Source organism: Pleurodeles waltl, chromosome 12 (genome assembly GCF_031143425.1).
Source record: "Pleurodeles waltl isolate 20211129_DDA chromosome 12, aPleWal1.hap1.20221129, whole genome shotgun sequence".
NCBI lineage: Eukaryota > Metazoa > Chordata > Amphibia > Caudata > Salamandridae > Pleurodeles > Pleurodeles waltl.
Window position 1 is genome coordinate 279,666,470 of NC_090451.1, and position 25,891 is coordinate 279,692,360.

General features: G+C 42.0%; 1 protein-coding gene across 3 annotated transcripts in view; it reads left to right on the forward strand.

The window, feature by feature from the left end:
* The first annotated feature begins 3,570 nt into the window (after positions 1-3,570).
* Positions 3,571-25,891, forward strand: part of HSF4 (heat shock transcription factor 4) — a 356,190-nt gene continuing 333,869 nt past the window's right edge. For all 3 annotated transcript variants that reach the window (XM_069216203.1, XM_069216204.1, XM_069216205.1), the window contains exon 1: positions 3,571-3,909. In XM_069216203.1, coding sequence (XP_069072304.1) covers positions 3,787-3,909 — 123 coding nt within the window. In that variant the 5' untranslated portion in view covers positions 3,571-3,786. The remainder of the gene's footprint in view (positions 3,910-25,891) is intronic.

A 25,891-nucleotide genomic window follows, 5' to 3' on the forward strand; every position in this document is an offset into this window, starting at 1 on the left:
CCTGTGACTGCGGGTGGATTAGGTCTTCTGGACTTAGAATGCTATTATTCAGCTGCACAGGTCCAATGGGTGGCTCACTGGCTTTCTGCCCACCTCCCTGCATGAGATGGGGTTTACCAGTAAAGACTTTAACGGAAGGCTTAATGCACTGCTCATTGTTTCCTACTGACCATTCTACGGATCACCATCCGGGGTTATCATGCACGGCTTTCTCTTGCCTTGCCAGAACCTGTACACCACTGCACTGACACTCTACTCTGCAACTCTGCACTCTACACCACTCTACTCATTGCCACTGCACTCTAGGCACTCTACTCTACTCTACACCACTCTACAATACTCCACTCTGCACCACCCTACACCACTGCACTCTATGCCACATGAGTCTGCTCTGCACTCTGACACTTCACCACTCTGCATTACTGCACTCTCTGCTACTCTATTGTGTGCAACACTACTCCACTGCACTCTATGTAACTCTACCCCATACCACTCTATGCCACTGCACTCTGCGCCAATGCACTCTAAACAACTGCACTGTACGCCACTGCCCTCTACTCTGTACCACTGTACTCTACGCCACTGCGCTCTGTGCCACTTTACTCCACTCTACATCACTGCACTGACACTCTACTCTGCAGCGTTCCACTCTCCACCACTGTACTATACACCAATGTACTATGTACTACTGCATTCTATGCCACTGCACTCTATGCCACTCTACATCACTCCACTCTACAGCACTTTTCTCTACTCTGCACCACTCTACACTACGCCACTGCACTCCCTGCAACGTCAGTCTACTCTGCAATCTTTGCCACTGCACCACTCTACACTACTGCTCTCTCTGCTACTCCATTGTATGCCACTTTACTCCACTGCACTCTATGCCACTCTACTCTGTCCCACGCCACTCCATGCCATTGCACTCTAAACCACTGCACTCTACGCTAACGCACTCTAAACAACTGCACTGTACCCCACAGCACTGTACTTTGCACCACGGGGCTCTACACCACTGCTCCTATGCCACTCTACTCCACTCCACACAACTATGCCATTAACTTTAAGCCATGCTGAACAGCAGCTACTCTGGTGTACAACATTGCTTATGGCTAAAACACATTAGCAAGGCCAATAACTCTTTCGTAGATGAGACCTATTGGCTTTGCCAATGTTTGTTAGTACTATGAGGTACCGAGGTACCTGAAAGAACTGTGAAAAATACAATTTCATCATAATAAAGGCTGCTACAAAATGCGCAAATACATTTCGGTTAAATAAAAAAAAAGTGCTTCTCAAATACAGATTTGAATAATATACAGTTTATACCTAGTACTAAAAAATGTTATAACACTCCATTAAAACCACACACCCCACAGCTCACTTTGGAACACCATTACAATACCTCTCTAAAAGAAATATCTTTGCCACCAGAAAACTTCAAGTGACTCCTTTTAGTAAAGTCAATGCAGGTTTTCAAGCCCCTTTGCATTTGCAGATTTACCAGTTGGGCACATTTGCATGTCTTTAGGGAAGGAGACCCCCTGGCAAGAAGGTCTGATTCTTATCTGTCTGCCCCTCCCTCAGAGCGCAGGAGACTCCCAGCCTTCCAGTCCAGCTGGGGAGACTGATCTGCCCGTAATTTCGCCCTGCCTCCATTGTCCTTAAGGTGAAAGGCTAAAATTACGGACAAATGCTGTCCGTGAAGACTTTCATCACGGACAATGGACGGCAGGGCGAAATTACGGACAGTCCGTGAAATTTACGGACGGGTGGTCACCCTAGCTGTATCTGCATAGACTTTTGTGCTGTAGGATGAGCCTAAGGTTCAGATCTCACAGGAGCCACACTCGTTCCGATTGGCCTGATGCTTTAGCATCATATCAATATGGCTTTTTGTATGAGGGTGGCCAATTACATCATTGGCACACTACACATAATGAAAAAGGCACTGTGCAATTTAAAGGGCTGCAGATTTCTGATTTGTGCAAATATTGATAAATCTTTGCCATGGTATCCTTCCACCTTCTACTGAGGTTTATCTAATGTATTTCTACTGTAACTCTACTGTTCACTAGTTTAATGGGTTCATTACTGACATCTGCGTATAGGGTGAAAAAACAGGTGTGTGGTGGAATGCTTTGCCCTCGGATGAGAAGGCCAACATTATTTAGCTGATAAAATGGCAAAAGGTCCTGAGGTTTCTCCCCTCCATAGCTCAAAGAGATAAGACAATTAAGATTCTGCAAACCTCTTCTTGGGTAGCCAGATTTCTTCCTATATGTATTTGTAAGAGTTGATATCACTGCAAATTACAGGGGAATTGGACAGCAAGGCAAGAGCCCTCAACTTTCTTCTCATTTCAGATTATGTGGCCCTCAAAACTGGGGTAAGCCATTCATTAGTTACTGAGCCTCTAGTCATTACCAATTCCTGGGCCGGTTCCTTCTTGCTCATACTTAGCTTTAATGAGTGGATTAAAAGTAGCTAGTAATGAGGAGAGGAGTTTGTTCAGTTTCAAAGGTCAGTGGCAAACCATGTGCCCACGTTTAATCATATGCTCCTGTCTACAATTTTTAGTTTTAGATTGCATTGAGTTTCCAAGTAGGCTTTAAATGTTGTCCTCTCATCCTATTGTTTATTCAATGCCATTTCCTGATCTTTGGGCAGGTAGGCTAGTCAATTTGTGTGGCTGTGTATGGGGGAGAGTTTATGTGTGTGTGTGTGAGCCATAAAAGGTGGAGAGTGCCATGCTTCGTAAGTCAGAGATATGTAAAGGGTCCCTTTTTTCAATTATTTTGGGTTGCCACATGGCTAGTTGGAAGTTAGTGCCTATGAGTATTTAGTTTATTTAGGGTACACAAAGTATATGTCTAAGGATTATCATTACTGGACCAGGACTAATGCTGTCCCAAGTGATATGGGTTGTTGAACGGATTATGGTTCAGCCTCCATGCATCTTAGCACCATGATCCCTTGTACTGAGGGTTCAAAACTACCTCTAAAAATTAGAGGTACTTCCATTACCAGCCCACTCTAGATAAGGCCCACTGGTCCCTCGGAATCTTCATTAGATGAACACCACTGGCTTCAGTGCTACTTAATTTCCGAAAGAATTAATAGGAAGAGGCCAGAAACTAACTGAATGTTTAATGAAGGGGAAACGTCTACAAGGATGACTAAATACCAGTTTTGAAGAGCAGTGGTGGCCTGCTCTGTATATTGTCACTATATAAAGCACACATACCCCATAAGAGTGGATGGTACATACTGTACATAAACATACTGTGTATCTACAGCTGGTCCCGTGTAGACTTCACACAAAGTCTATCAGGGCTGCACAAGTTTCCATTCCGAGCCAGCATACACTGATGTTTTCATTTCTGGCCGAGCTCTGTGAGGCTGCCAGGGGAGGCCTCGTGCTGAACGGCAGAGCCGGGTCCTCTGCCCCGGGTGCATGTGCACGTTCTCTTTGCATGACGCTGCATGTTTATTCAAAGCTTTGTCAGGCTGGCTGCCGTGCACTTCCATTCTGTACATTGTTCTTTGCAGGGGGTGATGCTCGCCGTTTGTGCTGAGTTTTTAAGAGTGCGAGCAGCGGGCTCTCCGGTGAATCGGTGGCTGATGCTGCTGCCGCTGCCAGTGTGACCTGGATAGCTCAATGGTTTTCCCGCTATCGCCCTCCCTCCTTGGCCACTTTCTGTCTCGCGCGCACATAGACCTACCAGTTCCCAGGCTGAGACTATGACTGGCGTGGAGCGCGTGTGAACGCAGGATAGCGCGATGCAGGAGCCCCCGGGATCCCTGGGTATGGATGGGTATTCCGGCAATGTGCCCGCCTTCCTCAACAAACTCTGGACCCTGGTTGAGGACCCCGACACGAGCCACCTCATCTGCTGGAGCAGTGTAAGTGACGCTACTAGCGGGTCTTTATGAGGCTGGTGGGGCCAACGGGCCCAAGGCAGGCCAGCGCGCGCAGATAGCGCGCCGAGCTCTCGCGCACTATGCACATAGAAGTATTTTCCTGTGTACAGTCACTATGCAGGCATTGACTATCATCAGCTGCAAACAGTAGGGGTTTTAACTGAGGGCCAGTGGCAACAGCGTGGGGTAGAGTAGGGCGAAGGCACATCTCAGCGTACCTGAGTAGAGCATCTTCAGTAGTTCACAACTTTTACACCATCCTCTTGGCAGACAAGCCCCCAGCACTTGCTCTTCTATCATTTCTGCAAATTGTACAGTTAGCCAGGTAGTACCGCGCTCTATCTCTTCAGAATTAACGTGTTTGATTTTGATGCTCAAGCAACATTCAGATATACCACCCGAACAGACCCCAGCCTGACCTTCCTTTGATGCACTTGGATAGCAGAACATTTTGTGCACAAAGCTCATCTTGTTAAAATCAAGCCGCTGAATATTTTGTACAGCAGTGAACGCTCTCATGCTGTATTTATAAACTCTCTTCCAGCTGCTATATTTAGAGGCTCCAAGGCAGGCGGCTCATTTCGGTCTGTTGGGCTTAGAGCATTTGTAATGTGTTTGGACAACAGGCAGCGCTTGGCGCAGGCCTGCTTGGCAATCCGTGACATTGTGATCTGCGTCACAGGTCCATACTGCATTCCTCGCTGCTTGCCAGAGTCAAGTTGCTGGTGTGAAAGTCGTGCCTTCTGATGTCATCTGTAGGGCTGTTTCCCTACAGCGTACTGAAGGGTTTCTTGAAACTCAAGGTTGGCGCACCAAATATCAGTTCGCAGTTCGCCCTATTAGACATGGGCCTGGTCTGAGACTCTCCTTTTTATTATGTACTGAAGCCACGGAACTGCCACTGAATCTGGAGAAGACAACCCCTGTGCATATTAATCTTGCTTGAGGACACATTAGCCTGATTCCAAGAGGCAAGCAAGCCCTCAGCACCAGTTTGCAATAGTTCCTCATAGAATATTGAATGTGCACTCAGCTGTGCCATTTTATGAACCAATATGGGGGGTACTTAAGATACATTTTTTATGTATGTTTTATACTTTTAGAAGTTTGGGGCAGAATGATTTCTCATGGCATACAAAAGCAATTGTTTTTCTTGATGGGAGTATTTATTTATCGGTACGAAATATACAATTACTGCAAAATCCAATGGGCCCGGCTTTTAATGTTCCAAGGCATGTAAATACAGGAATTCACAAATGCTGTTTACATGTTTTGCGTGCCCAAATCCTGTTTATCACATTAAAGCCTGTCCTATTGGCTTTGTCCATGCTTGGGAGAATCTAGCTTTTGGTATAGAATTCACATAAGAAGATAAAGAATTGAATGAAGCAAACAGATTGATGATGGAGTGTACTTTTGAGATGTAAACGCAGAATTATACACCATATAGCCAATAGCATGATATGAGTGGGTAATGCTCCTCTAGGTGGAGCCAAAGCCGCTCTAGGTTTATATTAAATAATTGATAATAATAGATCTTACAGAGAGCGGGACAGTCAAGCCATACCTAAAGATGTAATTTTAAACTTTATACTAAGGGTATGCATTTTTTGTAACTCATGCGTTCATTGTAGCTGGAAATTCACTTAGATTAAACTATGTATTTTCAGGACCAGATGGGCCTTATGCGCAGTTTTTTCAGGGTCAGACTGGCCTTATGGGGAATATGGCAGTTCCACATAGGCCAGTCCAACAGGTCAGTGTGTAGTCCAGTTTTGTGACTGGATGTGGGCTGGTTTTGTTGTGTGGTGGATCGATTTTGTGGCTGTGTGCGGGCTTGTGCTTAAACATCTTAAATAAAGATTAGGCGGCAGTTGCAAGCAGCACTGTGCAGGCTTTGTATGCTGTTATTACATAGCATGCAGCATAGATACACCAACCACACTTTGTGCATAGAAGGACAGGATGTGTCAATGTTTTTATCTTTTTGATAAAGAAGGAACATAATGAATTAACTGTTGCATTTCTTGCATATTACCACATACTTTGCCTGCAGCAAACACATATACTTATAGTGCCCCCCTCATTGACCACCCAGAAAGCATGTTTTAATAAGTAGAGAGTTGCTAGAATAACAAATATGGGTGACATTTTTTACTACTCTGTTCATAAAGGTCACCCAATTTTATTTTAGTTTCCGGATTGATTTTCTTCCTTACAAGCCTAGTGTATTTTTTAGCATAAAGCTCCTCTTCACATCAGACTGCAACAATAATTCCAGTTCTATTTTGTGGTAGGTCACAGCGATCTGGGCATAGAAATAGGGCAGTTCTGGAGGAACCTTCTGTAGAGTTGCGTGTAACCTCTATTATATGGGAACATCTGAATAGAAGTTGGTGTAACTGTGTTCCAAGATCTCATTTCACCAAAGTATCACTGGAATGTTAATGTTTCCCAGCGAGTGGAGGCATATTTGTATTGTGCAGGAGGGCAAAACACATCTTTGCAGACTCTTTGGTGTAGAAAGCCCTAACTCCAAGGGAGAAATGAGAAATGCGTGCCATACTCACTGGTGATCCATCATTAGTGCATTACAGGGAAGCATTCATTAGGGAGCCAGCAGAAGTGGATAGAGAGGGCTATAGTTGTGAAGGAGTCTTTCATGCAGTTCAATGGAAGTACTCAAGTGGTGGTGGAAGGACATGCCCAAAAGGCCAACAGCAATAGGTAAGGTAAGAATACTCCACAAGTTTGAGGGGAGATATGTTGGATAAAGTCTCAAGCCAATGGATGAAAGAGACTGGTCGAAGAAAGCCAATGGTTAAAAGGGAGGACCAAAATCCCTGTCTACGTATTTTCTTAGTAATAGGTTTGTTTGACAGCTGCACTGTAAGAACCCAGACCTAAAAAGGAGAAAAGGGTCTGAAAATATCTAGATGGCAACTAAACATGAACATGTTAGAAAGGTCATAGGGAGCAGAGGAATGGGACTGAAAGAAGAAGAAGGTAGGAGTTGTAGGAGCAGAGGATTTACTTCCTTAAAACAGGTTATGTTCTTAGGGATTTTGGATGTTTTGGGATAGGCTACAGCTATAAAAGGTTTTCTCCCATTGTTGTATTTTTGTTTTGTTCTACTGACATGCTGTCATATCTTCTAGCATAGTGGACCTCCCTCCACCATAAGTGTTCAATCATTATTTCTAGTGTTCTCCTATCGGCATAGTGCATCTTTGGCATCCACTGACACAAGACAGTGCAACAGGATTTGTGGACTTCATACAGTGCACTGGAGAGACACAGCATGGAGCAGTAATGACTTTATGCTAGTAAAACAGTGAATGAAACGTGGGGCAGGATGGGCTTTATGCTTCAACAGTACAATAAATATTCACCTTGCTATGGTACTGAAATGTGTGACAAAGGGTTAAGATTGTTTATTCAGATCTTAAGAGGTATGGATTGTGGTCATTGTCACCAGGAATTCAATTTCTTGATGCTGGCTAATGCCCCTGGGGTTATCAAGCAATACAAATAGCCAGGTGGGATGCAAAAGTATGTTCAGGAACAAAGCGAAAGTGAGTATGTAAGTCATTTTTTCTTACAGTTAATAAAAACATTTACAGATGCAGAATCTACGTACATACAATTCCCCACCCAGTGCGCCCACGGTGCAAAGTGCTGTGCAATTATCTTTGCATACATGTCCGTCAGCTGAAGGTCCAACGATGTACTATCCCTGCTTGAGGTGTGCTCATAAGGTGCACAATGTCCACTCCATCAGTTTAAAATATACATTTTACATTCTAACAGAATACCAAAAGTATGATTCAGCAAATGAAGCCGGCAGCACTATAGTGACAGATAACCGTGGCCATTAGAGCATTTGTGGTAAAATGCATTCGAATTGTGTAAATTTCATTTACTCTTCACCTCACAACAAGTTCTCCATTAACATTTAAAGTCCATGTAGCAGGAGTTTTGGAAAATGTACTACAATCTTGCATACATGACACAAATATCAATCCCAAAGACCTGTGATTCTTTGCTATAGCCAAATCAACAATCCCTTTCCCGTGGTGACATCATCTTGCGGTGATGGGATTTTGGTTATCTTCAGATGGTTACCCCCACTTCGTGTGAGCAAATCACACCAATCAGTCCTGAGAAATAAGAGAAAGCCACCAATTACTCTCTCTACCTTTTTCCCAATATTTATTGGTTTTAAACAAAGTAAACAAACAGCATTAAATACAGGTTTCACACCCAAGAAAGACTTCTTCCTGAATCCCAATTCACTGCAGCAGAAGCAGTAGGAAAGGCGCCCTTAGACATATTCTATAAGCGAATCAACAACCCTTTATCCACAGAGTGCTGCTTTAGTTTAGGGGTTTAGGAGTCAGCACAGTTTGTAGTATTTTGAGTAAAGGCTCTAGGCCCTCAGTAAGTTTACTATCAGGTCCTGCGTGATGCTTGCGCTTTTCCTCAGCTACTCACCACACCTATTGTTGCTGTTTTCCAGCAGTGGCTCTGAATGTGGTCAGCCAATGCCTGGCAATTCCCTGACCATGTGCCTTAGTTAGAGTTTGATTGTCAGGATCGAAACGTGTCAGGTATCCCATCTGCCATATTACAAGTACCATATGATGCACTGCACTTGCAATATGCATCACAGGACATCTGCCACATTCGTGATGGAGTTTCCATCTAAATAAGGCCCTGAGTGAAGCAAATTTGTGTTGTATCGGGTCCTTACGAGGTATTGAAAGGAATCCCAGAAAGAGGGTGGGTAGTGAAAGAAAACATTGAACTAAGTGCCTTTTAAAAAAAAAATATTCAAGTTAACAATAATTGAGCTACCTCTAAGCTCTTCAACCAGCCTAGGTGGTCCTACTTTAAGTGCCTCATCTCGTATTCCTACATTAATTCCTATTCTAGTTTTGGATGTTGTTTCTGGCACGCTCACTTGTACCACTCCATCTTCTTCAGGGAATTTATTGTCCTGGAACGTGTCAGGTATTAAGAGCAAATTGGTTGATTCCGAGTTGGGGGATTATGTTGAATCCTATTCCATCTGCATGTTTCAGGAAACTTGGGCAACGGATGGTGTGTACAGGCAAGGCTACTGTTCGTTTACAAAAAAGGCAATCCAATCCTCTAGGGGAAGGGCGGTTGGGGGCCTTTGTACTTGGGTCAAGTTGTTGGAGATGGGTAAGGTAAAGGAAATTGCTGTTGACTCTTGTGATATTTTAGCCATAGCAATACAGCCAAAATCTGGTACCCCTGTGTTATGCATTAATATCTATAACCGACCAGGCCCTTTTAATCAGCAGTCTGATACTATCCATCTTCTGCATAATTTTTTATCTGAATTTCACTCTAAATATCGTATCATCATTGCAGGTGATCTCAACGTCAAATTGAACTTGGCTCAGCTTTTGTTGAGTCCACTCAGGCTGAAGATGAAGTGTGGAATGTTCCCCCGATTTTATCTCAACCTATGCCACTTATTCCCTCCCCTAGGGCATCTCAGATAATAGACCTTGCACTTACATACGGCCTTCGTTTTGGAAATGGCCGTTTTCCAAACGATAATCCTGCCAGTCCCACCTTTTTCAGAGGACACTATAGCAGCTTTTTGGATTATGTTATTGTAGATTTACGAGTTTGGCATTTCATAATTAACGTAGAGGTGGGTCTTCCCCGTACTAGTGATCATGCCCCTTTGCAAATTGCATATAAGACAGCCCTAGTTTCAGTGTCTGATCTGCCCATTGTTTTGGTTGAATCCAATCATTTGCTGGAACTGTCTACTAATAGGCGTGCTGTAAAGTGGCCCTCGTTTCGGGAATCTAATTTGTTGAATAGCAAGCTTGGCGCTATGGTGTCCTGTCAACAGCTTTTTGATGATTCCATTGTACTATCTCCTTCAGAAATCATGTCTTCCCGTGCAGGTTTTTTTGCGGAACTTAAGGAACTTTTTACCAAACCTTTTAAAACTCAATTAGAATCTTCCGCATCTAAATGTAAATGGTTCAACAAAAAATGCCGGGTGGCCAAGCATCTTTTATCTGAAGCCTTAAAGTAAAAAAAACGGGATGCCATTATACAGGCGAGAAAGAATTACACGTCTACCTGCAAGTTATCGAAACTCAAATATGAGGACCACTTATGGGAGTGCCTGGCGGAGGCTGCTAGTACTCGCGATACCAAGTTTTTTGGACGTTGGTTTCGCGTAGTGATTCTGCCCTGTCATCTACTCCTGAATGTCATATTTATTCTGGAACTTGGTTCTCCTACTTTGGGGAACTGTATGGCTCTCAGCCGGATTTCGATGACACTCTCATAGATTTTGCATTGTGCCAGCCTGAAATGCCACCCTTTACCTTAAAAGAAACAGAGTTGGCCATCTGCGCTCAAAGATCTGGTAGGGCCCCTGGCCAGGATGGTGTTCCTTCGGATCTGTATAAATCAGATCTATCTGTATGGACCCGGTACATCAATAGGGTATCAAACACTGCCATGACAACTCGATCTTATCCGGTCTCGTGGAAGATGGCAATTATTGTCCCCGTTCATAAAAAAGGAGACAAGAGTTCCCCCGGGAATTATAGACCTATTAGTTTACTTGATAACTTGCAGAATTGTTTTTCGTACCAGTTGTTAACTAGACTAAAACACTGGATAACGAAAATCCAGGTCTTAAGTCATCTTCAGGCGGGATTTAGGGACAAGGTCAGTACCATCGATCAGATCTTCCGATTTATTACCATCAAGTGGAAAATCGTAGATGCAGATAAAGGCCACTTATTTGTGGCCTTTGTTGATCTGAAATCTGCGTTTGACCTTGTCCCGCGTGCCAAGCTTTGGGAGGTCCTCAGTACTACTGGTGTTCCGGGTTCTCTGATTTATATTATCAAGGATCTTTATTCCAACAACTGTGCTAAAGTCCGCTGGGGTGCCACTGGCGACCTGACTCCAGCTTTTCCAACTGCACGTGGTGTGAGGCAAGGGTGTGTTTTGGGGCCCACCTTGTTTCTTTTGTTTATTAATGCTTGTTTGCCATACCTCTTAGATTGCCAAAGTGATGCCCCTAACTTGGGCGGGCAGAAGCTCCCTTGTCTCTTATTTGCAGATGATACTTTATTACTATCACGTACTGCCATGGGCCTTTCTAGATTGCTCTCTAGATTTCTGGAATTCTGTACTGACCATGGGCTATCAATTAATTCAACAAAAACAAAATATATGGTCCTTGGGGATATTAGGCATAAAATGAAAAGGCCTGTATATTTAGACGGTGTTCCCTTGGAAAGGGTGGGCACCTTTGACTATTTAGGCATCAAAGTGGAAGATTCACATCTCTGGCATGCTCAACGCCAAAAATCTTTATTATGCCTGAAGCAGAGGGCGGGTGGCATTGTTAGATTTGCCTCCAGATCCCCCAAATTTGCAATGTCCCCTGCCCTCGAAATATACAAATCTCAAGCTAGGGGGGGCGCCTTATATGGCGCCGAACTCTGGGGTCACTGCAACTTGGCGAATTTGGCAAGGGCAGAAAATCAGTTTCTAAAAATGCTGCTAAAGGTCCCATCGAGCACTCCATCTCTGCCTATTCGACCGGACCTAAACCTCTTCTCAATCTCGCAGATTGCTGCCTTAAGGCCTCTGCTGTTTTGGATTCGGTTATGGACAACAGATGCCCTAATTCCTTTTCGCTGTGGGCTTCTTAATTTGGTGGGCCGTGATTCTATTATCAAAATCAAATGGTGTGCTTTTGTCGAACAATCTTTTTCCCAGCTTGGCTTAGGGTCCTATTGGCAGGATCCTATCTCCATTCCTAAAAACGCTGCACAGCTGTTAAAGGATGCTTTTTGGCATAATGTTCAGGTTGGCCAATTCGCTAGTTCTATTCCATTATCTATGTCTGACAATTTCTTATCTGTCAAATGTCATTATGAATTTGAGCCTTTTATGGATGCAGCATTATCTCCATTTGCTCGTGACCTTTTTATTAGGTTTAGGTTTGGGTCTCTCCCCTTGTGCTGCTTAACGTATAAATGGGCCAGCTCAATTAACAGATCTAATTTATGCCCGATGGGCTGTAAAAGTGAAGAGACTGGTCTACATGTTTTTTTCCACTGTCATTCGTATCACAAACAAAGAGCATTTTGGCTCATTCCGCTTTGCAAATGAATAGGGATTAGATCTAGTTTCCATGCTGAGAGAATTTTAAGATGCGACCCGTCCGTCCAGATAGTTTTACCAGTGGCAAAATTCCTTGAGTCAATCTGGCGGTTGAGATTAGCAGTTTTAAGGAAAAAGATTAGGTAGTTAATCCTTAGTTTTATTTATGTATATTTATTGAATTTGGATGCATGATTGTGGTTTCTGTTTCATAGGATATAGATATTGTTTTTTTATATTATTGATTATTTATTGAACTATGGAATAATCATTATTGTTTTATGCTGTAAGAATCTTAAAATGTGATCCATGCGTCTCAATAGTTTTATCAGTGGAAAATTATTTCAATGGTTGAGTTTAGCAATTTTATGGAGTAAGATCGGGGAGTCAATTTTTAGATTTATTTACGTATACTTATTAAATTGGATGCGTGATTCTAGTTCTTACTCTATAGGATATAGATATGGGTTCATTATATTATTAATCATTTACTGATTTATGGAATCAGTCTTTTGCGGAGTGGACTTTTTTAATATTAAGAGGTGTTCATCTGGCTGTTCATTTTGTTTGATTCTTAAACTTTTTTATTATCTTTTTATAAATTTCTATTGTGTTCTTATTTTTAGTATCCTCTTGCTCTCAAAAAAGTTCTTTTTTTTTTTCTTCCTTGATGTGTATTGTACTTTTATGGTATGTTTTTTACTTACCGAAATAAAGTTAAATGATGATGAATATATATAGGCATTTTCGAGCCATTTGTAAAGAAAACTCTTCATGTAAGTTAGATCCTTTCTCACTAATTCCTACAAACTAACCACATGTATTTCGTTCCAAGATACCCTGTAATGTACTTTTATAATGTACTGTTAGAAATGGGGCCTTTGGTTGGCAGTCAGGTTACCCTCCGTCCAAGCAAGGACCCTCACTCTAGTCAGGGGAAAGTCACACACAATCCAAATTATCCTATGCCCACCCTCTGGTAGCTTGGCACTGAGCAGTCAGGCTTAACGTAGAAGGCAATGTGTAAAGTATTTGTACAATAAATCATACAATAACACCATATAGCACCACACAAATACACCACACAGTGTTTAGAAAAATATATAATATTTATCTGGATAAATGCAGGTCAAAACGATTAAAATTCAATAAGTATATGTTGAGTATCACTGTAAAAGTGATATAAAGTGTCTTAAGTCTTTTAAAAGCATAAATGTCTCTTTCAAGCACAAAGTACCTGGTCGCATGCAAAATCTCCGAAAAGAACCGCAGAGGAGGAGATGCGTGGAAACAAAGGGGTGTGCGTCGATTTCTAGGGCTGCACCCAGCAATGCGTTGCTTAGTTTTCATGCAGGGACGGCTGTGCATCGATTTCCAGCGCTCGGTCGTGGATCCTCTTCGGGTTGCAGTGTTTTCAGACGCCCCGGGGACGATGGGTGGTTTTACTGCTCTGGCAGGATGAAGTCACAGGAGTTGCGTCGATTCGATGGGCGTTGCGTCAGAATTTCTACTGCACAGCAGGCACTGCGTCGATTCATCTCTGGAAGTCGGGCTGCTTTGTTCCGGCTTGGCTGTGCGTCGAATTTCCAGTCGTTACGCTTGTGCTGCATCGATCTTCTCATTGCACAGTCAGGCTGCGTCATTCTAGTTCGAGGTGCAGTGAATTTTTCACCGCGGTGTAGGCTGTGCGTCGTTTCTGGCAGGCTGTGCATTGAATATCGCCACACAAGGAGTCCTTCTTGTGGAGATGAAGTCTTTTTGGTCCTGAGACTTCAGGGAACAGGAGGCAAGCTCTATCCAAGCCCTTGGAGAGCACTTCTTCACTACAGCCAGAGAACAGCAAGGCAGCAGGGCAACAGCAAGGCAGCAGTCCTTCACAGAAAGCAGACAGGTGAGTCCTTTGGGCAGCCAGGCAGTTCTTCTTGGCAGGATGCAGGTTCTGGTTCCAGTTTCTTCCCCAGGAAGTGTCTGAGTTGGTAGGGGCAGAGGCCCTGTTTAAATACCCAAATGTGCCTTTGAAGTGGGGGAGACTTCAAAGAGTGGCTTAGAAGTGCACCAGGTCCCCTTTCAGTTCAATCCTGTCTGCCAGGGTCCCAGTACGGGGTGTGGCAGTCCTTTGTGTGAGGCCAGGCTACAGTCCTTTGACATGTAAGTGTCAGGCCCTCCACCCTCCCAGCCCAGGAAGACGCATTCAAAATGCAGATGTATGCAAGTGAGGCTGAGTATCCTGTGCTTGGGGTGTGACTGAGTGAATGCACAAGGGAGCTGTCAACTAAAGCCAGCCAGACGCGGATTGTAAGGCCCAGAAAAATTTAAGTGCAGAGAAATGCTCACTTTCTAAAAGTGGCATTTCTAAAATAGTCATATTAAATCCAACTTCACCAGTCAGCAGGATTTAAGGAGAGAGCATATGCACTTTAGCACTGATTAGCAGTGGTAAAGTGTGCAGAGTCCTAAAGCAAAAATGAGGTCAGAAAAAGAGAAGGAGGGAGGCAAAAAGTTTGGGGCTGACCCTGCAGAAGGGCCATTTCCAACTTTTACTTTAATCTACATACTACATTTTTACATCTAACTGCTTTTTATTTTATTCCTATTGCTTTGTTGCTCTAAAGATTCCCCTAAAGAATTCTGCTTTTATATTTCTAGGGGTTAATGATGGCTGCCATTGTGTCTTGGGTTATCAGCCACTTCTCTTTATGATGTTCACTTCAGCTTAGAAACCAACACCATTGAAGCAGTCTGTGAACTTTGATATTGCTTCTTGATTTGCAAGAATTCTCTAAGCTGTTTACCGCTGGTTATGTAATTGTTTTTTTATATAATGCAAATCTTTAGTTTTTTGTTTTAATGATTTCCAAATGAAATTGAAATAAACTTGAGTTGGTAAGTAATGACACTAGTTGTATATCTACAGCACTGCTCTGCTACAATCGGATGACTTTCTGCTCATAGTGAGCATAAAGTGAAGAGAGGTCTTGTTTGGTGCCTAGATTATCACAAACATTCCTTTGTGTTAGAAAGACCTGTGTGTATTTCTGAAGAAGCAGAAGAGTACATATGCTAGAAGGCAACTTTCCCAATTGTGCCAGGGAGAGTGCTAGAATACTGTTTGTGTCCACCTTGGAGGCTTTCTCATGACCATGGTGATACTCGGGGATCTGGTAGTGTAAAAACTGAGAGGCTGGCAAATATCTGTGATAGCTGCTGTGCTATGGCTGCTGGAGCTTTGGGGGTGAAGTTGAAATAAGAACATTTCCCAGAGGATGTGATGGAAGGGAATGGGGGTTGGATACATTGGTGGTTGTGCTGAATGCCAGGAAGCAGATGATTTCAATTGTAGGTGAGTTTCGTATGGGAAAACATACATACAGATGGGCTTAGGCAGTCAAAGTTTCTCATTTGTAGGTGTGGGTAAGGGCTGGAGGCAGGGGAGAGGATCTGAGTGTCAACATCATAGATTTGAATCTTGAAAAGACAAAGGAGGGTATTGTTCCCCAAGGGACCCGGTGTAGATGGAGAAAAGAAAAATAAAGTGTGTGATTTAGAGACCACATACAAGAAGAGTTGTGTGATTCAGAGACCACATACAAGAAGAGTTAGAGGCAGGCATGCTCAGTGCACAAACAGACGGAGTCAGCTAACGATTTAGTATGGGACTAACATTATTAGTGGTACCTCTAGAACAGTGACATGGTATCTGCCTAATATACTGTCAATAGTAGAGCCCTATTTACCCTACATGCAATGCCAGTTGCACATGAAGACAAATCTCTATGCAATGTGGACTTTAAGTAAAGCCACTCTAATATATTCAAATGAAATTGAGATGCATAGACCAATACATTATTTTGCTTTATATCCACCCACACTTCACATTTCTCTGACTTTCAATATGTACATTGAATCCTTGTGTCATTATTCTAAGAGTGTTGTAAACTCCTTGATCTCTGGTATAGGCATTCTAAGTTGATACTTTGAAGCTATTTGCTGTAAGTCTATTTGATTTGCTGAGTTTTTTTCAAACTCATTTTCATTCATTAGAGTATTGATATATTAATCGTTGTTTGTAGACTCTGTGCTGGATATGTCCAACCAGATGCTTATGGGATTGCGTGAATCACAGATTCAACCCCACAACATAATAAACACAAGAACCATGGTGTAGTTTTATTTTTTAAGTATTAAGACCCTCTTTTAAGAATCACAGGGGGCACTGCCTTGGAGATCACTACTCCCCTGGAGTACCCTGGCCACTACTCCCCTGGGAGAGGACCTCTTGCAGTAACTAGAAATCTTTGTGTGTGCCTAGTGGGGATCTTCGTAATGAAAGTGCTTCTGCCTGTGCAGCTAGGAAAAGGAGACAGACAGAGATATCGAAGTGTAGGAATGGGTTGCAGTAGAGTATCAGATGGCTACATAACACCCCACATTAGGGCTTATGACCCAGCTTTAGGGCTTACATCCCTGCTTTTTGTTCAGCAACATTGACACTTTCTTTAAAGTGCTTAATTTATGGCAATGGTGTATTTTTTTAGGCATCAGCACTAATTTTGTGACTTTGCCTTTTGTTCATCAGCAAACTTTGACCCAGTGCAAGACAGAAAAAGGCAGGAAAGGGAATACTTGGTATTCGGCAGCCTGGCATTCACTAGCACTGGTGGCAGGCATCTAAAAAAGAGTCTGGACCCCTGCATTTTTGTTTTTAAAAATGTTATAAATTAAGCACTACTTCACATTCTTCACAATTTTAATTCACTTCAAGTAAAATATATTATTAAAAACTACTTTATGCTAATCAAGCATATTTATTGCAGAATCATGTCATAAGCAGAAGCTGTAGGTATGCACATTAATTCTCTAACGGGCTGATTGATCAACTACCCTTCAGTGAATTAAGGTTTCTATGTGTACACAAAGCCTAGCCCTAAAACAATGATTAATAATAACAGTGTGTTAATATAGCATTACCTAACACTTACCTAACACTTCTGAGGTACATACTGGGTGTTTAAGCCGAGTCCCAGGACGGCTGGCAACACTTCCTGGTTTGAAGTGTTCGCAGCCAATCAGAGCTGTGCATTTCCCTGCACAAGCTTGTCTTTGTTCACGAATACTTTGCGGCCTGGGATATACAAATTTGAATTTCCCTAAATTTCTCAAAAACTACTCAACGGATTTACTCCAAATAAGCAAAAGCATGATCTTTGTATCGACAGCTAGCTTTCTGCCAAATTCTGTCCAGCGCGTCGGCCTGTAGTCATATCTAAAGGATCCTATGGAATTTAACATAGGAAACGCAACATTTCTTTAGCCCCCTTTTTCTCGGCCCCCGCTTGATGGATCACTCCGAAACTTTCCATGTGCAACAAGAATCACCGCAACACTTTGTTTTTCAAATTTCGTGAAGATTCATCAAACAGTGCCAAAGATATAGGCAAGTCAAAAAACGCTTTTCCTATGGAAACATGGTGCTAACTATAACTACCTACTTGCAACTGCCAGTAGTTTATATATATATATATATATACACATATATGTATATATATATATATATATATATATATATAATGAACAAGAAGTGACCACAGCACTCAACAATGTACAACTTTGAAAAGTATGAGTTAAAGCTTGTGTGTAACAGTTTTGTTAGTAAATCATTCAGTATTCCTCTTGGTGTTCCAGTAGGTCTTTTATTCGGATTAATATTCGTAAATCCCTGAATACAGTCAAACAGGCACAGCTAACACATGTTTCATCACAACTGTGACTTCATCAAGGCTGTAGGAAATATACAGTACCAAGTTTTAGAGATGTGCATGTAGACTGGAACAATAGGTAGAACAATTCAGAGAGAGCAAATGTACGCGTATAGACACGGCAAACAGAACCAGTGTACAAACGTGAGGTAACAGTGTGTAACAAATGATCGTGAGATTCACTTCAATAGTGACAAACAAAGAGTGGAGCCCAAACCGGCAGATAGAAGGATGTGGGTATATCTTATCTACACATATGTGTATTGTGACTAAGAACGACGTGCTGTTCATCCGTGGTCCCAATGTTACGTTGCCACCCAGTGTGTAATACAGTAATTGAGATAAAACATTTGAAAAAAGTGCAATTTAGAAGGTAGAGACACCTACCTATATTGGCAGTATATGGAAGGAGTACCTTAATAGGGCATGTAAGGGAGGCACCTGGGGGAATGAGAAAGGAAAAAGAAGAAGGAGGGAGAGAAGGCGAAAAGAAGAAAGGAAAAACAAGGTAAGTAACTGATTGATATACAGTAGGAAGGAGTGGAAGTAGTAAGTTCGAGAGTAGAACAAGGCAACCTGTGTTCAAACAGGTGTTGAAATGGGAGTCCGATTCCGTGTGTCGATCCGTAAATAGTGATACGTTGTAATCGAAACGGTGTCATCCAAGAGTACCAGGTAAGTAAATCCTAGGCACGCCGAAGATTAAGAGGACCTTGGTAAGTCCTAGAAAAAAGTGCATGGTCAGTATGGTCTGCACTGGCAAAAACGCGTCAGCTAGGGCAACAGGCCGACGAGAGTAAGCAGTATCAGCACAGGGAAAAGGGCGTATTATTGGACAAACAGTCCCAACAAAGGACTGTGTGCCTGAGTAAGATAATCATGGTAGATAAGGTTAATAAGGTAAAAAGAAGTCAGACTGCGTGAAAAATTCAAACCGACAAAGTGGGGGAAAAGTGTTGTGGAGTGCAGGCGAAAAATAATAGCGGCACAAGGATCGTGAACTAAGACACATGATAAGGAGTGTAAAAGATTAAATAAATTGAATACATGGGAATGGCGTGTGGCCGAAAATAGTCTTGTAAAGGACTGAGACATTAGATTGGGTTATCACGGTGAAAAGCACTAAACGGCGTGTAGCCAAAACCAGTCTCGTTAAGGACTGAGTCAATGGGTCAGGTTAACGTGGTAAAAAGCACTAGTCTAAGGACACCATGCTAGAATTGAAGGCGTAATCGAGCAGACAAAGCCACGCGGCCAATAACTTACCATTAGCAAGTGTGATAGCCCCTTGTAGTGTGAAGAGCGTAGCTAGTGAAACTGAATCGGGCGGTGGTTGAATAGCAAGCGGGCGTCAAGGGCACCGTGTGAGAGAATCGGATGGCTTCCGTATCTGGATGTATTCAAAGTTGGGCCAAAAGGGCAGCCATGTTGGAGGGATAGCAGACAGCAAGTGATGAGATTGAAAGTATGGCAGAAACAGGTAAGTATAGAGGACACCTGGTAGGAAAGTGTGTGATAAAAGCGGACCCCAAGTGAGAGGGAAGTAGTGTTTTAGAATTAATTTCACAGTATAACACAACCTTAGTACACAGTTCCTGGTACCTAACATAATTAGAAAATCGTGGAGATGGTGTATTGTCCTGAGGTAATTTTTTTAAATTTATTTTGGTAGTTGTAACATGTAATCGAAAAGCAATCATCCGTGGTGTAAAAAAGATCTTAGTACTTATAACCATTGATGTGAAGCATCTAGGTAACCATTGTTTGTTATCTAACCCCCAGAGATATGGTACAGTAAAATTAAGAGTAACATAATGTACATAGTTAATACTTGACATTGAGTCACCACGTCGGTAATTACTAGTCTTGGATTCCACTTGTTTACTAAATAAAAGTAGGAAAAGATGTGGTTTTGAATGTAAATCCTATATGTACAAAACAGGGTATTAGTAGATGGTTCACAAAAGTAACGGATTCTCACAGGTCACCTTTTGTGGTTAGCAACAGAAATCCATTAAATAGTAGAAAGTAAATATACATCAGTCACAGTCTCATGGGTACAATTGGTGAGCGGTAACGATAGAGTAATACAAGTGATATCAGAAAAGTTAGTGGTACTGAACATAGTCCCAACTAAAAAAGCAGATCAAGCAACAGATTTTCAACAGAAAAAATAAAAACAAAAAAACCTTTCGAGATGAGAGAGGTTAGTCATGAGGATAAGCAATGAATCTACGGGGTGAGCCACATGGCATTCAACCCGAGAACACTGAGTCACATGATCACAAACAAAACTATTGCATTTTAAGCGTATGTGTATATCACGTGCATGAAATAGTAGAGTACAGGGTCAGTGTAATGTATAACCAGTTATAAACAACTGTTAAGGAATCAAAATGATCCATATCGAGGTAAAATCAATCCAAGTGAGGAAAATGTGGAGCTCCTTGTCAGTATTAAATAAGACCCTGTCCTTTACATTCAACACAACAACCACTTTCCGTGTGAGGCAATTTATCAATTGCAATACTAAATACACTGTCTATGTTATCATATGTGTATGTGGACTAATCTATGTGGGTAGTACTATACGCCCCCTCAAGGAACGCATACAGGAACATATCAGGGCCATCAGAAACTGCACTCTTAACTATCCTCTGGCTGTGCATTTTAACTCTTTACATGGTGAATCTGACATTCCAAAGATCAGATTTTTTGGCATAACACACATTACTCCTTCTCCCAGAGGGGGAGATAGGACCAAAGAATTGTGTAAATGTGAGGCCAAATGAATACTTCAATTGCGAGCTGTGGAGAAGGGTCTAAATACTGATAAGGAGCTCCACGTTTTCCTCACTTAGATTGATTTTACCTCAATATGGATCATTTTGATTCCTTAACAGTTGTTTATAACAGGTTATACATTACACTGACCCGGTACTCTACTATTTCACGCACGTGATATACACATACACTTAAAATGCAATAGTTTTGTTTGTAATCATGTGACTCAGTGTTCTCGAATCGCTACGTGAAAATGGAATTGCAATTACAATTACTGGTTATTAATATTATTGTACAAATGGTGCTCTGATGCTTTATATTTTTTCTGCTGGGAAAATGGACCTATCAGTGATGTTTTCCACAGTTACCAATGTGGAACTCGACCAGGAAATGGTGTTTTACTTACCTGCTAATAAGGAAATGGGCTTGCCAATGGTGGGATGCTTTACCTACCGGGAAAAGTAGAAACAAGCTTGCCAATGATGGGGTGCTTTATGTCCTTGCAGAAACAGGATTTCCTCTTTTTACCTGTTTGGTCTAGTGGACAAGCCCTGCTCAGGGAGTCTAACTACCATTGGTGCAGCAGGTGCAGTGGCACGAGGGTCCAGAGCCCTGGGAGGCCCATTGACTCCTGATAATTATTGTAGTATCTACCCATCCACAGTCCAGGGCCTTAGCATCCTTGCAGCACTGCTGGCCCTGCACATGGTTGTGTGGTGCTTTGCACACTTGGAGATATGAAAGTGCGCTATGTAAAGAGGGCTGGGTGTAGGTTTGGTTTGCCCACTCGCCAGTGTGCAAAGAGGTGTGTGAATTGTACTTTAGTACTCTACACACTTAGCAATGTGAAACTGGCTGGGGTGCTCTACATACAAGCAATTATTGAATCCACTATCGTAATGTAGGTATTATACTTTACTTACTTGGCGACATTGTTAATTTGTTTGTTTGATTTGCATACAGCAAATATGCTAGAAAAAAAATTAAGCTTCAGAGCACATAGAAATATATAACACTCATTTACATATTGGGCAAAAAGATAAAATAGAAAAATTCAGAGTTACAGGTTGGACTGTATGTCAGAATATAGAGTATAAAAATATCATAGCCAGAATATTAAGGGTCATATATGTGGAATTAAGAACAATAAATTTAAACGTACCTATATTTACCTTAATTTTGTGGTAGTCAATGTTCTGGCTACAAAAATTGTGTTCAATGACTAAAAAGAAAAGGAAACACGATCGGCATCTTATTTACAGTTGCGAAAAATATAAAATACTTTCAAATAATTTAGTAACAGAAATATTTTCCAGCTAGTGTTTAAAAGGATCAAAAGCCGAGAAGTCAAAAAGGCAAAGCATTCCAGAATGCGACTCCAATTTTACTTGCACATTTATTGTTCATCCTCCTTGTGGAGGTCTTTTTAGAATCTGGTGCAAAATGGAAGTTTTGTATGTTCCTTAAAATGGAAGTCATCAGTGTAGTACATAGGTTTACGTTCGTGCACAGATTTCCAAAACCAAAACTAAGCAAGAAACAAGCTCCTTAACAGGCAGCATCCTGAGCCGTTCAGAGAGATGGTGTCACCCCCTGAGCCCACATTAAGTTTGGATTGCCCTATTTTGCACTGCTTACTTTTGGAGGTTACATTTAGTTTCATTGAAATAAATTGCAGAGCAGTGGGGCTATTCAGTGAAACTCACACCATGGTTTAATATGGTAGCCACTGACCGTAGTAATCCGATTGTCAAAGGACAGAAGTGCATCAAATAAAAAAACACACCTGGAAAATAGTGCAACGCAGCACAGCAACCAGTGGGGGGAGATAAGTTTCAGAGCCATATTTACAAGCCTTGCTGCTCTCAAACGGGTGGCCTAGGGGCAGCCCATGTTGCAGTGGTCTCCTCTCGCCCTTTTTGAAAAATAAAAAATACATTTTATTAGTTTATTTTTAGTTACTAATCCAAGGATAAAGAAGTGGCTGTGTTGTTTTGTAGGATTTTCGCACAATGCATGTGCGCACACACATAATGACCCAACCTATTGCATCAACGGTTTAAAAAAAAAACTTCAACCGTGCTGCACAGCATCAGGGAAGCTAAGAAGTGTGGCTAAAAACATTTGGCAATGTCAGTAGTTCACACAGGCGAGGCCTTTTGCCTTTGCCAATGCAAGTGTTAACATCCCTCCTCCAATCAACGCCTGTTTCAAGCTATCCAGTGAAAATATTTGCTCTGAAAATAAATACTTTATCAATAATTTGGGCTATTTTTGGTGAGTTTGTGATCATGCAAGGTATTTATAAATCTCCCCTCAGTTCTGACTGATTAGGGGACGGCGGCGTTTCGCCAGATATGAACAAAGTCTTATCACTGCTGATATAAAATCAATTTTATACTTGGCGATCTGAAAGCTGGCTTGATAACGGTGGCATGCCCTGCCTACTTGGCAGAGTGTGCAGGCCTGGCATTGGTGCTTGGCATTGGTGCTTTACATACTTGGGAGAGTGTGGAGGCCTGGCATTGGTGCTTTACATACTTGGGAGAGTTTGGAGGCCTGGCATTGGTGCTTTACATACTTGGGAGAGTGTGGAGGCCTGGTATTGGTGCTTTACATACTTGGGAGAGTGTGGAGGCCTGGCGTTGGTGCTTTACATACTTGGGAGAGTGTGGAGGCCTGGCGTTGGTGCTTTACATACTTGGCAGAGTGGAAACAGGCTCAGTGATAATGGCTGTACTTACAAACTGGCCAATACAGAGGTGGGTTTGTAAATGGTGCTGTTTCAGGTATTTTGCAGTGGCTAAACCGCTGTACCAACAGAGTTATGATGCTTCGAGTACTTGATTATGTGGGGGCCTGCTTGCCAGTGGGGCTTGACATACTTGGCAATCTGCAAACAGGTGATTTACATACTTGGCGAAGTGAAGCCTGAGCTGGATATTTTCACTTTGGCTGATGTTTGCTTGTTAGTGAAATCTCTTCCCCTTATCGATGAGCGTCAGGCATGTGGCGTTATTGTTGCAATGGTAGAACTGAACGTTTTGCACTTCTATTGCTAGTTACAACTAGTGGCATCTTCTATAAGTAGATGCAAACTTTCTGCGCTTTGATGTGTGGTCGTTTCTCTTCCTGCTCTAGACCTAGGTTAGATGAACGCTGTCCCACACTTTCCTTTCAAGGACTCGAAATGTGTTCATAAAATACTTGTATTCTTATTATTTAAAAACATCAAACATGTAGTTCCTATTAGTTTTGCTGTAGTCCCTAATAGTCTTTGGTAAAAATACTACAACATATCTGTGAATCATGTAAATCGTGTGTGCACCATTATGAGATCCTGTCAAATCACTCGACTATTCACATATCACACAGCTGCAGTTCACTTTGCCGCTTTTGTAAACTGCTCTGCAAAGAGAAAAAAGAAAAAAATACAAGAATATCAAAATTGTCGATCGGCAGGCAGATTTAAAAAAATAACAAAAACAACGGAATGCAAAAAGATTTACACATGACTTGTCCCTAGAACCCTGCTGTATTTTAAAATGCTGAAGTTTACACGTTGACCAATGTAATGGAGGTTCCGAATACAGTAATAAAAACAGCATGTACTCTTGTCTCGTACTTCTACAGTGAAATCAGAACCCAAGAGCTTTAATAGTGGTTATGGCCAGGGTCACTGGTACCCCTTGACTAACCCATCCAGCCTGTCTTCAAAAGTAAGCAGCCACATGTACTGTTATAGTTCATGTTATTGTAAGTGTGTACTCATTGGTAGGGCCCAGCTTCTTGGCACATGATGTTAGCGGTCTGGCACTGAATATCATTAACTGTGGTGCTATTTACCTTTCTGCTATTGGAATTTTGGTTGATTATTAACTGACATAGGAAGAATGATTGGCATTGTCGTCTGGCACTTGTAAAACTGGTGTGAAAGCTCCTGGTTTATTTTTCCAGTGGGTCACACTTTATGAGATTTAAACTCCAGTGCCACAGATGTGTATCGGCAATCCAGTGCGCATCTAGCGTTTGCACAGTTTTCTTATAGGCACGCGCAAGAGTAGCTGCAGCACAGAAATAATGCGTTTGAGTGCTATGACAGACACTGAAATATTGGAATATTTGTGTCTCTTTACAACTGCATGTAACCTTTGGTTCTCTAGCCAATATTGTGAGGAAATTGTGCTGTTTGGCCCATTTTTTAGGTCAAGCGTGCAAGCACATTGACCTGTTGTCAGTATTGTGGGCTTTTAACCACACCCACTGCAAGCCCATCACTTTCACTCGTTCGTGGGCTTGCCTTTCAAAAATCCCTTGTTATTATTGGTAAATGCTTTATGTTTGTCCCTCCTTGGGCCAGTTACTGCCTTGGCCATCGACCCTGTTACATGGATAATTGCACGTTTGCCAGTACCTTTGACTGCGAGTGAACTTCTTTTTTCTTTTGCGTCTCTCCTTCATGCTAATGCCGGCCACGGCGCTTTGAATCGGCTCGCTTATGTCAACTGTTTTAATTTTCAATTAATGTGGCAAGAAAACTCCAGTTAGGAGTTTACAACGATAATAGCTCTAACTCGAGGAAACCAGAGACCCATTGCGTTGTAAATGCTTGTATAATTCTGCAGCTAGTCAGAACTTGTGATTTTACTGCAAATATAACATATAGTATACTCACCTAGAGATACTTTCAGCCAGCACTCCTCATTCATTGAGGTGATATGGAGTTTTCACTTTTTTTTCCTGCCTATTATAGCACACAACATGAGGCCCACTTCAACATTTAGCTATCTTCTTTATGAGTGAAGCATTCTTTTCTTTTCACAAGAAGCACATCCCCAAAGTAGTTCCATTCCGTGCTAGGGACTACTAAGGCGAATGTGTGCTTTTTGAGCTGCAAAAAATATTTATGCCTCTAGCCAATGTTTTTTTGATTGATAAGGAACTGGCAGCTTTCCTATTAATTACTCTTTGCAAAAAAACATAACAAAACAAAACAAGCACTGACATTGCTAAAAGGCTGGTAGCCAAAGCCGGGCTTACTGCTTTGCCAATACTTGTTCTAAAGAATGTTTTGGAGAGAACTTCCATAACCTCCAAATTCTCAGTCAGATCACAGAGAACGGGCCTCGGATCACATTTCTTTTCATGTGTTCAAAAAGTGCGTCAACAGGGATGAAGATGCCATGGTGAAATAGATCACCAGTAGGTAGGATGCGGGATTTGTTCCAAACTTCCTGACC